Source organism: Protobothrops mucrosquamatus, unplaced genomic scaffold (assembly GCF_001527695.2).
Source record: "Protobothrops mucrosquamatus isolate PMUCROS unplaced genomic scaffold, P.Mucros_1.0 scaffold46, whole genome shotgun sequence".
Taxonomy (NCBI): domain Eukaryota; kingdom Metazoa; phylum Chordata; class Lepidosauria; order Squamata; family Viperidae; genus Protobothrops; species Protobothrops mucrosquamatus.
In genome coordinates this window covers 77,275-93,747 of record NW_015386428.1, presented here as the reverse complement: position 1 = coordinate 93,747, position 16,473 = coordinate 77,275, and the positions used below count along the sequence as shown (strand labels likewise).

General features: G+C 48.3%; 2 protein-coding genes across 2 annotated transcripts in view; both read left to right on the top strand.

Moving 5' to 3' along the window:
* MTF1 (metal regulatory transcription factor 1) overlaps nucleotides 1-9,236 on the top strand; it is an 11,237-nt gene extending 2,001 nt beyond the window's left edge. Inside the window, exons 2-10 of the mRNA XM_015811664.1 lie at nucleotides 1,223-1,461; nucleotides 1,819-1,950; nucleotides 3,339-3,412; nucleotides 3,685-3,818; nucleotides 6,445-6,522; nucleotides 6,802-6,904; nucleotides 7,383-7,912; nucleotides 8,078-8,141; nucleotides 8,800-9,236. Coding sequence (XP_015667150.1) covers nucleotides 1,223-1,461; nucleotides 1,819-1,950; nucleotides 3,339-3,412; nucleotides 3,685-3,818; nucleotides 6,445-6,522; nucleotides 6,802-6,904; nucleotides 7,383-7,912; nucleotides 8,078-8,141; nucleotides 8,800-9,236 — 1,791 coding nt within the window. The remainder of the gene's footprint in view (nucleotides 1-1,222; nucleotides 1,462-1,818; nucleotides 1,951-3,338; nucleotides 3,413-3,684; nucleotides 3,819-6,444; nucleotides 6,523-6,801; nucleotides 6,905-7,382; nucleotides 7,913-8,077; nucleotides 8,142-8,799) is intronic.
* Nucleotides 9,237-13,844: 4,608 nt separating this feature from the next.
* Nucleotides 13,845-16,096, top strand: YRDC (yrdC N6-threonylcarbamoyltransferase domain containing). Its single transcript, XM_015811663.2, has 5 exons — nucleotides 13,845-14,158; nucleotides 14,240-14,354; nucleotides 14,459-14,578; nucleotides 15,158-15,300; nucleotides 15,572-16,096. Exons 1-5 carry the CDS (start codon nucleotides 13,845-13,847, stop codon nucleotides 15,639-15,641), a joined length of 762 nt encoding a protein of 253 aa, XP_015667149.1. The 3' UTR covers nucleotides 15,642-16,096.
* The last annotated feature ends 377 nt before the right edge of the window (nucleotides 16,097-16,473 follow it).

The window sequence follows — 16,473 nt, the reverse complement described above, 5'->3', positions numbered from 1 at the left end:
TTGTCTTCACTGTGTTCCATGGTATATCTGATGCCTTGGAAATTTTGTACACAGCTCTCCTAACTGAAACTTTCCAGCACTGAGGTCCCTTTGATCCTTTGTAAGCTCTTTGCAGATGATGGCTTTTGCTGTACCAGTGTTGTTTTTCGCTGTATTTTGGAGCTTCCTTGAAATGCTCTCAATATCTGAGCCGTGCCTATCCTTCATATCTATGCAGCAAACCTTTGTGAGTCTCCACCTGTGTATTGTAGTGGATTGCTAACCTGAAGGAAAGCCTCTTCAGAGAAATCTGTGTGTAGAGGACATAGACTTTGTCCATTGTTGATAGAGATTTTCCCCAAGGAAACCTTAACTATATTTAATGAATGTATTTGTGTATATGTATTCTTTGGACTACAATCTCGGCTATGAACAAACTACTTTTATTGAGTATAGTAAAGCCTAGTTATAGTTCCCTGTAGACCTTCCTCATCATCAGAGTGGTGTCAAGTTCATCTCCAAAAGTAGACTTTAAAAAAAAAATTTCTAAGAAGTCTGGAGTGAGTCTCCTTTTCACTATGCAACTGGTTGAGATATACTTATAAGGGGCAAATGATGATTCATATGCAGTATGATGACACAGCATGTACTTGAATCAGACGTGGTAAATCTTTTGGTGATAGTGCCGTGGCATGGGCTATTTTTATTTCACAGCTTATGATGGATGCTGTTAAAATGTAAGTTGCATTCGCTAGAGACATTTAGGATAGGCTCTCAAGGGAAGTGATCTTTTATACATTTCTTAAAGTTGCATAAAATAACTACAAGAAAAATATTGATATAGAAAGCTGGGGAGCCTACTTTAGCATAGAACATTTAGCTGAATTTTGCTTGCCTGCTCTTCTGAATCTACAACTCCTTACTGTGCCCCCCTAAGCAAAGAATAGGGTCATGGGACTGCCTGTGAACAAAGGAGGACCTCTTCTTATTCTGTTCAGAGCAAGCAGCTGTATTTGCATAACACGCAAACAGAGTATTGTGGGTCAACCCAGTGTTTAAATCCAGTGTGGATTTGCTCAATGGAATGGTAGCTACACAGGCTGAAAAAATGTGACTTCAGGAGATATCATAGAGACTGCAGCCATTCTCTCCGCTGCTTTTGCTGCCTCCTGAACTCAAAACAGTAGCTCTGTGACACGGATTAGGCCAACATTGATTCGAATGATGGTTGTTTGTCTGACAGGTGAAGCGCTACCAGTGCACATTTGAGGGCTGCCCTCGTACCTACAGCACTGCAGGCAACCTGCGCACCCACCAGAAGACCCACCGTGGGGAGTACACCTTTGTGTGCAATCAGGAGGGTTGTGGGAAGGCCTTTCTGACATCCTACAGCCTGAAAATCCATGTCCGGGTGCACACCAAGGAGAAGCCCTTTGAGTGTGATGTTCAAGGTTGTGAAAAAGCCTTCAATACACTGTACAGGTAAGAGGATGCATTTTGAAAATCTCGTATTCATCAGGAGAAATGAGTGCTTATGCACGGGGAGAGAGAAACAGGTACTCCTGGTTGAATTGGATAATGTCCCCGGTGAAATATATTTTACCCTGTCCTGTGCCCACTCCCTAGATCTCTCACATCAATGCTTGTGGCTCTTGCAGAATTTATTTGCCTGATGTACATCACCCACACAATGTCTTCCACTAAAATGTGGGCTTTGATGGGTGTTTTCAGTGTGCAGAACCTTGGCCCAAATCTGTAATCGTATCAGGGGCCTTGCTCTTTCACTGCAGGGCGTGTCTTGGATCAGAAGAGACATTCTCCAACCCCCTTCTTCTTTAGGTTAAAAGCCCATCAGAGGCTTCACACGGGGAAAACATTTAACTGTGAATCAGAAGGTTGCAGCAAGTACTTTACAACCCTCAGCGACCTGCGGAAACACATTCGGACTCACACTGGAGAGAAGCCATTCAGGTAAGTTGTCTGGTTGCTGCATGAATTGCATTGTATCCTGGGACCTTTGCCTGGCTTTTAAACAGGCAGTGTACCATAATGTCTGCTGCAACCTCTTGGAAGCAGTGTATTCACTGAGGCCTATAATTCATGTATAAATTCCCAGACACATTTCCAGTGTGTACATCTCTGGCCAATGTTCAATTATCTGGCAGAGTGCACAGCTTCATTTGTTCAGTGCCACTCAACATTAGACTAGTTTGTAGTAGAAAAACAACTAGGTTTAGCTCTCTTAATTGTTCAGCTGGAGAAGATCAGCCTGATGCAAAAATGCCCCTTCCTGTAGAAGCTCAGAGGCACCTCATGGGGATGTCAAGAAAAATTGCCATCTAAGCCACTTGCGTTCCTGAAGGAAAGGCAGAATTCCTTCACTACCTCTCCACCACCATTGTAAAACTGTTCTTCTTATTAAAATACTTAACTGGAAACCGCCTTCCTGCAGCTTATATTTGTTAGTCCATGTCTATTCTCTGAAACAATAGAGCAGTGATGGCGAACCTTTTAGAGACCGAGTGCCCAAAAACCAGCCCGCCCCCTGGCCCGGCCCCACTCTGCCCACCTGCAGGGCCACTCACCACAGATCGCCCAGGCAGCCTTGCAGTGCCATGGCGGCCACGCCCTCTGCCCGCACCCCGCAGCATCATCTGCACGTGATGGGGCGTGAGGGTGGAGTCTTGCCCCTGCTTCCCAGCTGCCATGTACTTGGCTGCGCTGCTCTTATGGGCTGTGCCTGGGGGAGCCTCCTCCGGGCAGGCTGCTGGTGAGGAGGGGGTTGCAGGGAGGCGGGGCTGGGGCAACGGCATGCGTGCCCACAGAGAGGGCTCCGAGTGCCATCTCTCGCCACCACCGCAATAGAGAATATAAGTATTTGAATTCTCTTATATCCCCCAATCTTCTCTTTTCAAAGCTAAAAGCTTCTTTGATGTCTTTGTGGGTTTCATCTACGCCACCCTTTTCTAAGCTTCTTCCAGCATTCTGTATAGGACCTGAGGAGAGGAAAGTGGACCTTTCTTAGTGTTGAAACAGTCTTCCTTTTCTCTGCGCTGCTGGCCACACCACAGAAATATCTTCAGACAATGCTGGCTCTTTGGCTTAAAAAAAACAAAGATGAGCGCTACCCCCTAAAGTCGGCCACGGCTTGTGGGGTAAAACCCCTGGGGACACCTTTGCCTTTTTATTCCTTTTGATTTGCCTTTTTGCAGCCATATCACGTATATTATTCTTACTTAGCTTGGCAACCACCGTCACAAGGGCTCTTATAAAGCCAGCGTGCCTGAAAGGAGTTGAAGCTGGCACACTGCAAGGTTGTAAAGGTCAATGGCTGTAAGCCTCCCTGCTTTCTCCCATAGATGTGACCATGATGGCTGTGGGAAAGCCTTCGCAGTTAGTCATCATCTGAAGACACACGTCAGGACACACACTGGTAAGATCTGGGGCTCTTCTGACCCCTGAATCCTTTCACAACAACTGAAGAAAGTAAACATGTTTAACACTGATGGAGCCTACTTGTTTTGATAACTTTCATAATTTGCTACATTAGGATTCTGCTTACTAAGAGCCTAGTTCTCATCCTCTGCAGTGAATTTAGAAATAAGTCTGTTGTGAGTATTCAAAATTGTAGATCTGCTGGAATCCAGAGATTGACGGGTGGACCTCTGATTTGATTGATACGTCTGTTGATTTCTTCCACTGTAGGCGAGAGACCTTTCTTTTGTCCCAGCAATGGGTGTGAAAAGGCCTTTAGCACGCAGTATAGCCTCAAAAGTCACATGAAAGGACACGAAAAAGGATCCTCGTACACTTTATTCTCCAACAACAACCTCTCCGAGGTGGGTGTTTTAGCTCTTTCATTAAACCTTGGTGTGCTTCATGAGTAACAGCATCAGCAACTAAACTTTTCTTAGAAGTTCAGCTCCTGCAATCTTTGCAGCTGAAATTTCACAAGGCAACTATGGGTATCAAGCAATACTCTTGCCTCCAAAACAGGTTGATAATTAGATCTCAGCAGTACTGCGGTACAGTAATATTTATTTCTGATACTAGGATTTTGGATCATATAAAAACTTAAAAGATCAGTATAGGTAATCCTTGACTTTAGACTGCATTTGGGACTGGATTTCCTGGAAATTCTGGTTACGGTCGTTATTCAAGGCACACAGGAGAATGGACCCGGTTTTACAACATTTTTTTGCAGTGGTCATTAAATAAATCACTGCAGTTATTAAGCAAGTCCACCATTGTTAACCAAATGCTGCAATCGTAAGTGTGAAGTCATTCTTCTGAATGGACCTTTTTTTGCCAGAAATAGCACAGTGACCAGGGGACTCTGCAACTGGTTGCAAAGATGAGCCAGTTACCAAGCACCCAAAATGTGGTCATGTGATCTGGGTGTGTGTGACATTTTGCAACAACCAGGTGCTTTAGGGGCTGTAAAGCACCCGTTCTGGGCCAGTCGTAATTTTGAACAGTCATTAAGCGACGGGTCGTAAGTCAAGAGCTACTTGTACAGTAAAACTTTGATTGAACGGACCAGTTGAGGAGGATGGGATTTCTATAAAGCCACTTATTCATTAAATGACAAATGTGATTTTTTTTTTTACCACAACAAACACACTTTTATCTGAGAAGCCAAGTCAGTTTTATTTTTTATCCAATGGTTGTCCTTTTTCCATTCCTTCAAACTGCAATTCTTCCATCACAAAGCAGTCCCCCCCCCCCCCGGCCATTTGCCCACATTGGACTTTTGATTGCTTTCCAACTATGGCAAAGTTGAAGATTTCTGACTGAGCAGAAGTATCTTAAGGCTTTGTAACATACGTTGTCTGTTTCTTGTTCAGATTATCCATCCGCCCAACCATTACTTCGTCCAAAATGTTTTATTTAACAAAACCATCCTCTGGTTCATAGGATTGGTGACTGATTTTAGCGGGCAAAGCTACGCACTTAAGTTGTAGAGCTTTTGAATGCGTTTTCCCCAAAGAATGAGTGGGGACACCGTCAGCAGGCTCCATGTTTTCAAGGGACATCTTCAGCACCTACTCTTGATACCACTTTCTGACTTCTGGCACATTTATTAACGATTCAGTCCTGAAGAATCCACTATATAAGCCATCCTGCCTCTGAATTACAATATATAGGTGGCAAAGGGTTGAATTAGGTCTTTCAGCACTCTTTGCTAACACAATTTGCTAAATATGACTTGTATTACTCTGTGCGATCTATTAGTATAAATACCCAAGTCTTTGTTGATATTTCTGCCTGTTTATAATTTCATCACTGCTTTGTTGAGAGCTCTTGTTTGCACCGTTCTCCTATTTTCTTGCCTCAATTGCCCTGCACCATTCTCATGTTTTCTTGCTCCAGTTGCAGCTGTGTTATTGGTAGCTTTATATTGTAAATTTTTCTTTAGCATATCCTTTGCTTTACAAATATCAAATACCGTGTCTTTATACAATTCTCCAGGGTTCATCCTGATTCTGGCTTTTCAACCAATCCTAGTTTTTGGTTGGAATGTGTGGTGCTCAGAATTCTTCTTTTTTGACTGCCTGCCTTTGGAGCTACTGCAGTTTAAACAGTATTTATAAAATATTTGCAAATAATGCCAATTTCAAATGCCAATCATGGAAGACTCGTCGATTTCTACCAACACATGAGACAAAGCACGTGGACAGGGGATGCCACAGTTGAAAATGTGCAGAAGCAGTGGTTCCCCAATCTGCTTTATCAAACAGATTCTGAGCCTCTTGTTCTGCCCAATCTGCAGTTGTGGGCTACGCACACTCTTACTGGAAGGCTCTTCCTTAGGCAACTTCTCTTCACACCATCCCCCAAGGTCTTTCCCTCATACCGTTAGAGGAGCACATAAGTTCAAATAAATATTTTAACTTCTTCCATTGTTTTGAGCTGCTCAGTCATTGAGAGTTGGGTGATGTACAAGTTTAATAAATAATTGTTTTATTTGTGTATAATCTGGAATTCCTGCTGCGGGTTAAAATAAGGGAGTCAAATCCCTCCTACTTTGACTTGCCAATCTTCTCTCTCTCCGTGGCTCTTCTTTTGATTTGGCCATTGCTAAAGTTGCCGGCTCCTTCCTTGGAGTTTGGGTGAGTCACTGCAGCGCCCATGGGCAGTTCCTCACTCGTGCTGTTTTCTGTAGCTCTCTTCTGCTCCAAACCCTCTCAGCTGAGCAATCCCTTGTGTGTTTACAAAAGCCAGAAGAATCTTGGGTCAGCGTGGATCACTGCGTATTCTGAAGTGAAGGTCTGATGCTGTTGAAAAAGTGTGACGTTCGAGATGGGAACCACGCTTACGGCTGTGATTTGGGGTTTTAGGGGATTTTGGCCTTCTGGGCTGTGTTGGATGTGATTGACCAGAACGAGGCAGGTGGCACTCAGTTCCCCTGCTCTGTTCTGAATGCTCCTTCGCTTAATTCGGGCTCCCTCTCCTCTTCTGCAGGATACAAACCACTCATTCTGCCTGAGCGACTTAAGCCTTATGTCCACAGATTCAGAACTGCGGGATAATTCAGATCCAGTAAGCATCTCTTGCCTTTGGTTATAATAGCCCAAGTAGAGGGTGTTTGGTACATAAGTAGCCTCTTGCCATCTCTTTGGAGGAGGACCTGTGCTCGCCAGTCAATGATACATGTCTATCATGCTGCAGAAAGCAAGCTGGCGTATTGGATTGCTCCAGCAGAGTACTGCAAGCAGCCTGCTCTATGTTGTCTTTCCTGGGTCTAGAGTTAGTGCCTGCCCCGAGCTTGGGCACCAGATCCCTGAACTGGGATCCCTTACGACGGTTTCCTTTCTGTAGGCACATGGACAAGACCTGAGTACAATCTCACCAGCAAGCATCTTCGAGTCCATGTTCCAGAGCCCGGAGCCTCCCCCAAATCAGGAAGACTCTCAGCACACAGGTACATGTTCCCTTGGCAGTACCCTGTTAGCAGTGATCCTCAGATCGGAGCAGAATGTCCGGGGCTAAAGAACAGCTGACCTGGCAGCCCCTCAGAGCCCAGTGCAGTAAAGAGAAACGGCACTTGAGAATAAAAAGAAAAGGTCCCACGTGCTGGGTCTTCTGTGCATCTAATGCTCTGATGAAGGAAACCGTTCTCTGGGAACAGCGAGGAATCTCTGGGCTGGACTACCTGGAAGGAAAATGTTGCCCCAGGCCAACTGATGTGGGTCATATCCATGCCTCCCTTAACCAGAGCAGTGTAGCACAGTAGCGTGTGATCTCGGACGGAAGCAGGGCAAAATTTAAGAGGGGGGCATCTTTCCCCTGCAGCTGTGTGAGCGTCCAGCTGTGGCTCTCCTGGGCTCCATCAGAAAGCACCCGCTAGGGCAGGCCTCAGGCTACAGATGGATTTGATGCTCCCTGTGCTTGTTTGACAGATGCCTTGATGGGAGATTTTGGTGGTGATATCAAGCCAGCTCCAGCAGCCCAGCCAGCACCAGGAGAGACTGTGCCCTTATCTCTGCCGCTTGTTCTCCAGCTTGGCATCCCTGAGCCTTCCCCCCAAGCACTGCCTCCTGCCTCTGCGGGGGCTCAGCCAGCGGCGTACAGCACCCCTGCCGGTCTCCTGCAGCCTCCAGAAGTGCCTCCTTCGAACAGCACACTTTTGGCAGCCAATCCCCAAGGCTTCCTGCACCAGCTTCAGCGCTCTGCGCAGCCCGCGGGGGCCGGGCTTCCTGGGGTCTCGGAGGTCCCCCCTGGGCCAGCAGCGGGTGCCCCTGAGGTCCTGCCCGGCAGAGTTCAGACTGCGCCCGTGGGAGGAAACCCTGCACTGCCCAGCAGTCCCAGGGTTACCATCGCCCCCTCCCAAAACCCAGCCATTTTTCAGTCCGGCATCATCATGGGAGAACAAAACCTCCAGTGGATTTTAAATGGCGCCACCGGGACGCTGCAGAGCCAAGAGCAAATGGTAAGTCCCAGAGGCTTGGGGGGGGGGGCGGTGTTGTCAGAGCTGTGCAAGGTTGCAAAATCGGGTCCCCAGTATTCTGCAACGGTCTCTGTACTACTGTGGGGAGCCGCAACCTCTTTCTCTTCACAGGCTTGACCCCCCCCTTCCCCTACTTTTCTTTCCAAGCCACAGGCTCCTGTTGTAGAGAAGGTCTTCTTCACAACTGCTCTCCCTATAGCTGGTAGCGCAGGTAAGCCACCATTGACAGACGTCCACATTCTTTGACCCTCCCCCTCCCCAAAAAAGCTGCTGAGAGTGGCAGGGAGGATGGTGGAGGGAGGGGGGAGCTTGGTCACAGGGCTCTGGTCTTCAGCCGTGTGATTTGGGGCTATCTGCATCTCCTTCCCGGGGGAAATCCATTGACTGATGGGCGTCCTCCTTACGAATGCAAAACAGGGGGGGGGCTCCACCATGCACTCTTGAGAGAGGGAGGGGGGCGTAAAGGGCTTCCCTAAGGAGGGCAGCAAAGTTGTGGGTTGCAACAGAGGACATTTACGTCCACGAGCATGACATTGATGCTGGATAACGCCGTTTCTGCCTCGAGAAGAGCTACCTAGAGCAGGGGTAGTCAACCGTGGCTCTTTTATGACTCGTGGACTTCAACTCCCAGAATTCCTGAGCCAGCTTAGCTGGCTCAGGAATTCTGGGAGTTGAAGTCCACGAGTCATAAAAGAGCCAAGGTTGCCTACCCCTGACCTAGAGGGAGGCGGTGTTGCTAGCCAGCGGCAGCGACGGGCATGGAAATGGCCCTCCCGGAAGAGCCCTTTTCTCTGAGCCTGGCTTCGCGGCCCTTCTCAGGAGAAGCAGCGGGGGCCTCCCCACGGAGTGACGGCTTGCTTTCCCTCCAGGGAGTCCCGTGCAGCAGATTGGCCTGAGCGTGCCTGTGATCATCATCAAGCAGGAAGAGGTGTGCCAGTGCCAGTGCGCCTGCCGAGACGCGAGCAAGGAGAAAGCCGCGGGCAGCAAAGACTCTCCCTCCCCCATCTCCAAGGCCTCGGGGAACCCCCCGGCACCGGAGCCACAGGGCTTGCCCAGGACGGTGCCCAGGACCTCCGCTGCTGCTGCTGCCGCCGCTGTTGCTGGCTGTTCGTCCGCGTTGCCTCCTGCTGGCCAGCCGAGCGCCCTCTCGGGACACCTGCCCGGCCCCCCAAAGCAGCCCCTAAGTGCCATGGAGGCCTCCCGCTTCCTTTCCCTCCAGAGCCTGGAGATGGCCTCTCCTCTCGTTCCCCTTGAGCCGCTCTTGACCGGGGAGGAGGGACTTGCCTTGGGCAGCAACTTTCCTTAGCCAAGCCCTGGAAAGCAACAGCGGAGATGGAGGAGGGCCAGCTGCCCCGGAGAGTGTGAGACGGGATTCCCCTTTTCCCCCAAGAGGAGACGCAGCCACGCCGGCTCCGCTCAATGTGAGCCTAGGAATCGGTCACTTGGGAAGGACGGGTGGGCAGGCGGGCTGCACCTGGCTTTCAAGGAGGGTGGGGGGGGTGGAGTACTTCTAGGCTTCTAGGGCGTTCGGGGTAGGACCCCTGTAAGTAGGGAGGGGAAAGAAGTCAATGTTGGTGTGATAAATAGGGAGACTGTCGGGGGGGGGGGAACAACCTCTCCCTAGCAGCGGAAGGAAAGAGGAGTGGAGCTGCCCTCCTCGCGGCCTCGTCTTGTTTGCTAGCTATAGAAAGCAAGCGGTGGGCATCACGATCAGACTTTGCACATGAGCACAAGGGCTGCTGGCTCTTTCATCTTCCCTTTCTGCCCTTGGCAAGCGAGTGCACTGCCTGGGTGTTTACATGAATTCAGGGGCTAAAAGGATTTGCACTGTTCAGCTTTTATCAGAATGACTATCTCGGCACAGAGCAGCTCTTGCCTAGAAAACGTTTCTCTCTCCAATTGGCTGGCTTGAGGGGGGCTCAGAGGGGCGCTCAGGGGTCTCGGTGTGGGTCCAGTGGAGACCGGGGAGCAATCCAGCTTGGTCGGGCAAAGCAGACTCTCCTTCCTTCAGCGGACAATTGGGGTGCAGTGAGACAGCTGACCTGCCCCACGGGGGGAAAGGGGCCTTTTCTCTCTTAACTTACTCAGGGTAAAATCCCAGCATAGAATGCCTGGAAGGTTTTGGGAAGACTCCTTTCTAAAGTTTTGTACAATGTTTTTATTTTGTCACATCCACTGTGCTTGGATTTTTCTAGTAATCCTCTTGTTCCTAGGACAAGCGATCGTTGCTTAGGATGCCTGTCCCAAGAGCTTTTTTCTCAAGCTGAGAGGCAGGCAGGGTGGCCAAAAAGCAAAGGTGGAGGAAGCAGGGACATTGGCTGTGGAGTGGAGGTGACTGCAAGGCCCCTTGCAGGTTCCCAGCGCTGCTGCAGGAGAGGGACTGGGCGGCTGCTGGTTGCTGTTCCTCTGTGAGTATCTGCAGTCCACGGGCATTTCTCATGCTCCGCTTCCTCCTAAGTTAAACACAGTCAAGAACCTCCTGAATCTCCCCATGTGCCTGTGAGGCTTGTGTAGTTAAGGTGCTTCTTGTTGACTTTGCAGAGCTACTCTACTCTCATTTGGGGTGGGGTTTAGACTAGCGTGTCCCTGCATGGATCTTGATCACATGTTAAAAGAGTGTTCCTTTTGCTTGATGCTGCCTGTTGGAAAAGTTGCCCCCCACCCTGTGACTTTGGGAGCCAACTCGTTCTGTGGCTTTGCTTATGGGCCTAGGATTGAGTAACTTAATTGTACCAAGACTCCAGGGAGTAAAGAGTCCCCGGGGATTTCATCTCAGCTGTGTATTGAGGGGTGGGAGCAAGTCGTTAAGAGCAGGGAAAGTGGACAATTTCTGAGATACGGACTTTCATCTCTCAGACTTCTCAGCACTGATTACACGGGCTGGGGAATTCTGAAATTGTAGTTCACAAACATGGAAATGACTGTGTTTTAGAAAAACTGGCTCTGGAGTCTAGTACACGCTGGCAGTTGCTTCTGCTATTTTAACTTTAGGGAAGGAGTATAGTTCACTGGGGCTGATCTAGTTACACTTAACTCGCTGGCCTCTAAAATGCACTTTAGTTCTCTTTCAGCTGATGGCTGCAATGTCATTTGTAAATAAGTGTTCACAGTCCTTGGGTATTTTCCTCCTTTTTGTTCCGAGTAAAAAAAAAGTTATGTGGTGTGCAAAAAAAAAAAAAAAAAAGTACTTAACTTCAGTGCAATACATTTAGCTAGAAGTGTCCACATGCACTCTGTGAGTGTGGTTATATGTGTGTATTTGTGCGTGCGTGCGCACAAGTGTGTTTATGTGGGATTGAGGGAAGGGGTGCAAAACCATCACTATGCCCTTTTCTGAGTTATGCATCTTTAAGCAAATGTCCAGTCTATGCAAAACCTCCATTAGCGGCCTGAGCTGAATAGACTTGGTCAAATCAGAATCTTTCCAGTTTTGGTCACTGCTCGGAGACCTTCCCAGATCTGTCCTGCTCCTCACAAGGGAGGGAAGAAGCCGCTGCTCTTCATTGGTTGTGAAGCTGTTCTGAAGACCGTGCTCCTGCTCTCTGAGTGCCCCACCGCTACATTGCCTGTCTTATTTCCAAGATGCCAGATGTTCCGAAATTTCAAGGTACCAACAAAAGACCAGCTAATCTTGGAAGAGATGGCAGTAACACTGGCAAGTTCTCATCTATTAAAGGACAGGAAATCTTGTTTGGGGCGTTTGTTGGCCCAGGAAGTAAATGCTACTCTCCTATCATATCTTTTGCATTCACTTCAACAGTCTAAAAATAGCATCTCCTGTTTTTAGCCAATATTTCCTGCGGGTGCGGGCTGCTTTTTCAACTTCTGCATTGTTTATTGTTTCTAAGCTTTGGAGTCTGTTCTGCACTGAAAAATGCCAAGGAAACTGGATATATTTATGTATGGTGTGTCTGTGTGTATTTGTGAAAATGGGTGGAAATGGTATGTTATCCACACTGTGTTTTCAATAGTGTGTGCACGCTGGCCAAGGCCAGTTTCTATGCAGTGGACACTTTCAAGTAAATGCATTATATTTTCCTTATCACTTGGGTGTTTTAGCTTTTCTTCCCACATGCAGTCTACACCAGTATAGTCCAGGGAAGAACGATTGTTGTTCTTATTTCAAAATATGTTATTTGAAGTTTTTTTTTTTTTTTCATTTTGCAGTGTTATTTCTTTCCAAATACTAAGATACTGGCTTAGTTTATATGGGGGGAAAGCAAAGTACCATTCTATCTAGCCACAGTCAGGATTTGGAGTGTAGCTAGATGTGGGACTCTACTGAATATAAAAAAAAAACAAAAAACAGTCTAAGCCTCTCTTTCAATTTTGGATTAGTCCAATGTAGGATTAAGGCATACCAGGATATAGGTATTTCCCATTGCTCCAACCATGAAAGTTTCAGATGCACCTTTTCCTGTTGGGCAGAAAAACACCATCAACTGGCTCAAGATGGAGGGAGAGAAAACCCTTGTTTATTTTTTTTTCAGCAGGCACTTTCCCACAAAGAATGATTGATTGATTGCTTCCTAGAGTAAGGAACCTGGAGACTCCAAAGGTTCTCAGATAATTTTTGAAAGTGCCTTCCTGGGTCCCCTGCACTTTTGGACTGTGATCTAAATCTTCATGATCAGATTCTGGCTGAGTTTGCATGAAAGGTTTAGCCAGGTTATGAAAGACTTAACCACTGCAATGCACAACTGCTGAAGTGTGGTTAGTCTGAAGTTTGGTAATTGATCAGCCCATTGTATTAATGTATGATTTGAGGTGGCCTGTGAATTGGGTGATTGGAAGATCAGCTTAACGCATGTTGTGGGAACCTTGCCTCAGTGTTGTTATGGCTAAACTCCACAACCTCACAGGACATGGCGGGAGGATTTGAAGTTACCTGTTTCTCTCAGGAGTACCTGTATTGTGTTTAAGCACATTTAGTTTAACTTTGAAACCTGGGATCAAATGTCTGTGCATTGAGTGATGTGAAGACGCTCACTATAAGGTACAGTACTTCCAAAGGAAGAGCTTTCCAAAACACCAGAAGAATTTTAAAAAAAAAAAGTTGTATTTTTGAAGAATGTAAAATGTGAAATAGCGTTTGCTACCTGCTCCAGTTTGTATAAAATTAATATTGTACTTTGAAATATCTGCAAGGAATTGGAAAATATTTTTTTTAATGGAAGGCAATACTTGTAGCAATTAAATATTAAATGCTTATTTAAATGTGGTGCCTATGGAAGATTTCTTTCTTCAATAAATGAATTATTGGGGGAAAGATGTGTCAGTTCCGATACCATTCACTTAGATGGCAGAAAGCCTGCGGGGCCGTTCTGTCGGCCTCCAGTCAGCAAGAGGGGGAGCATTGACATGGACTAAGGCAGGGGTAGGCCACCTTGGTGCTTTCATGACTTGTGGACTTCAACTCCCAGAATTCCTGAGCCAGCATGGTGGAACTATGGCCCCCTCTTTACTTGTGGACTTCAACTCCCAGAATTCCTGAGCCAGCCTCGCTCAGCTTGGAAACCTCTCCCTTTCCCCTCAGCATGGCTGGCTCAGGAATTCTGGGAGTTGAAGTCCACATGTCTTAAAGTTGCTGAGGTGGAGAAACAATGGACTAAGCCAGGGGTAGGTAACCTTGGCTCTTTTATGACTCGTGGACTTCAACTCCCAGAATTCCTGAGCCAGCATGGCTCAGCTTGAAAACCCCCTCAGCATGGCTGGCTCAGGAATTCTGGGAGTTGAAGTCCACAAGTCATAAAAGAGCCAAGGTTCCCCACCCCTGGACTCAGAAACAACTAAGGCTGGAACCCCTTTTGCCTCTGCTTGAACAGGGAGAAGCAGGATATCCTGAGTCTTCTCCACCTGCTCCTTACGGGGGCGGCGCGCCGGAAGTGCGTAGCCGTCGCCGGAAGAGCCGCGGATGCCGGTCGGCTTGGGGCGCTGGGGACTGTGGGCCATGCTGGCGGGGCCGGTGGCGCGGGGCCGGCCGCTCCCTCCCTGCGCGGGCGCCGAGCGGCGCGTCTGCCTGGCCGGGGACACGGGCCAGGCGGCCCTGGCGCGGACGGCGGCGGCTCTCCGCGAGGGCGGGCTGGTGGCGCTGCCCACCGACACGGTCTACGGCGTGGCGTGCCTGGCGCAGAACTCCGCCGCCGTCGAGGCCCTGTACCGGCTGAAGGGGCGGCCCGCTGGTAAACCGCTGGCCGTCTGCCTGGGCGACGTCGAGCAGGTGCACAGGTGCGCGGGCCGGGAGCGGCGGGGAGGGAAGGGGCGGGGAGGCCAGGTGAGGCCAGGCTGCTGAGCCCTCTGCGCCCGCAGGTACTGCCGCGGGCCGGTGCCCGAGGAGCTGCTGCGCGATCTCCTGCCCGGCCCCGTGACGCTGGTGCTGCCGCGCTCGGACGCCCTCAACGCCGACCTGAACCCCTTCACGCCGGTAGGCGAGGGCGACGGGCGGGCGGCGCTGCTGGGCTGGCCGGTTGGCCCCGGGCGGGGTGGAGCGGAGCTTCTCCCTTCAGCCTCTCTCTTCCCCTCCTGCAGCTGGTGGGCGTCCGCGTCCCCAACCACCGCTTCGTCCGGGAGCTGGTCAGGGTCTGTGATGGGCCTCTGGCTTTAACCAGCGCCAACGTCAGCGACAGGGCGAGCAGCCTCACCGTCACGGTAAGAACGGCCCTGGCCCTGACCGACCGGAGCCTGTGGGAGCTGCTCTTTCTGAGCCTGTTTCAAGGAAGCAGCCCTTTTATAGAAGAGTAAGAAGTTGGCTTGATGTTATCTGGAACTTGCAAGTCTTGAGTCTTGTGCTTCTGGACTGAAGCCAACTGTGCTCTATCCCTTCTTGCTCATCGATTGATTGGTTTAATGCATGTGTAAACAGCTATGGAAACAAGAACCGCTGCCAATGCCATAATCATGGTATATATAGCAATAATTAATACAATATTCTTGGTACTGGGAGTGCTACAACATTCAAGTCCCAAAGAACTTGCTCTGGGCCAGGAGCAGCTATCCCAGAGGACTATTGCACATCTCAATAAATGGGGATGTTTAGCAGACATTCTCTGTTTTTGGATTGGGTGGGCACAGTTTCAGTCTTTTGCCTAGGCCAGAATCCTGCCTGCTTTTTCCATGCCTCTCTAGCTGTTGCCCCCCCACCCACACACACACCTTTCCTCACAATATTGCTTGTGAAGTGCACTAAGCAGGTTCTAGGAGCTAATTTCTTATGTATCTTTTCTATAGGAATTCCAAGAGCTTTGGCCTCACCTTTCACTGGTCATCGATGGGGGGCCAACTGGAGATGCCCTTAGTCCTGAGTGTCGTCTAGGCTCAACTGTGGTTGACCTCTCCATCCCTGGAAAATACAGGGTTATTCGACCAGGATGGTAAGCCACCCATTATTTTAGGGTTAAGTAGCTTGCGTGAGTTACACCTGCTTCTTATAAAGGAGAAACGTTTTTGTGGTCCAAAAGAGTTGGTTCAAAATAGATGCACTTAAGCGGGCTTCTCATTTCTGCACATTTCTTGTGGACTGGGGAAACCCAACTTATTGTACTGACTGTGATTGCTCTCATTACATTCCAGAATATTACAGCAGGAATCCCCCTTGTTCCCCAGCCCTATTTTGTAATTATCTCTTCTTCATTCTTTTTCCAGTGCACTTACTCAAACTGTTGAAATCCTGGTATCCAAGTATGGGTTGAGAGCTGAGGTGTCTGGAGACTGATATATTGGACCTTGGGGACACTGAAGTGCTGTCAGGCTTTTCCCAATCAAGAAAGCAAAATGTGACCTCTATTATTGTAAAGGGACTCTCCCTTAGGGTGCATCCTTAATGCTATTGCAGCTTCGAAGATTGTCCAATTTGTGACTTTGAGGACTGTGGCCAAATGACTGAATTTCCTTTAAGGCTTAAAAGTGCAGCTATTTCTGATTGCCTGAAGCATTTCTGCCATCTGGTTTCTCACACAGACTAAATCACTTTTCCTACTCTGTCTAAAGAAGAAAGCTTGTGTGATCTGAAAACAGATCCTCAAGGGATCATTTGAACATCTGAATATGAACAATTCAGTTGAAAACATTGAGTAATGTGGTTGAATATAGGACTAAATAAATGGGTAGGGCTATCTCTGTTGACTCTTCTCATACCCTAACAGTAGGACCAATGTCATTAAATTAAAATTGTATGCAATTTTTGTGGCCTTTTTTTTCTATAAAAAGAGGATCTAGATAGGGTTGAACCCAATCAGTGCATAGATAGGAGAACACCAAAAATCCCAAGGCAATAAAGAAGAATAAGGCAATAAATGAAGAAGAAGAAGAGAAGGCTGGGTAAACTTTCCAACTTAGCATTTCCTGCAGAGTCCAAACTGTATTTTGGGGTGCAGAGGAAAATTAAGAGGATGCATCTTCCAGAAGAAGCAATGATGCAGAGTCTCTGTTTTCTACCAGGCATTGTTTGTACCATGTCTTTGAGTCAGTCTTGAGTCGTGCCAACTCTCTGAAGAAGCCCCTGCAGGTTGGGGACCTTTAGAAAATAGGCTCAAGATGCAAAAGGA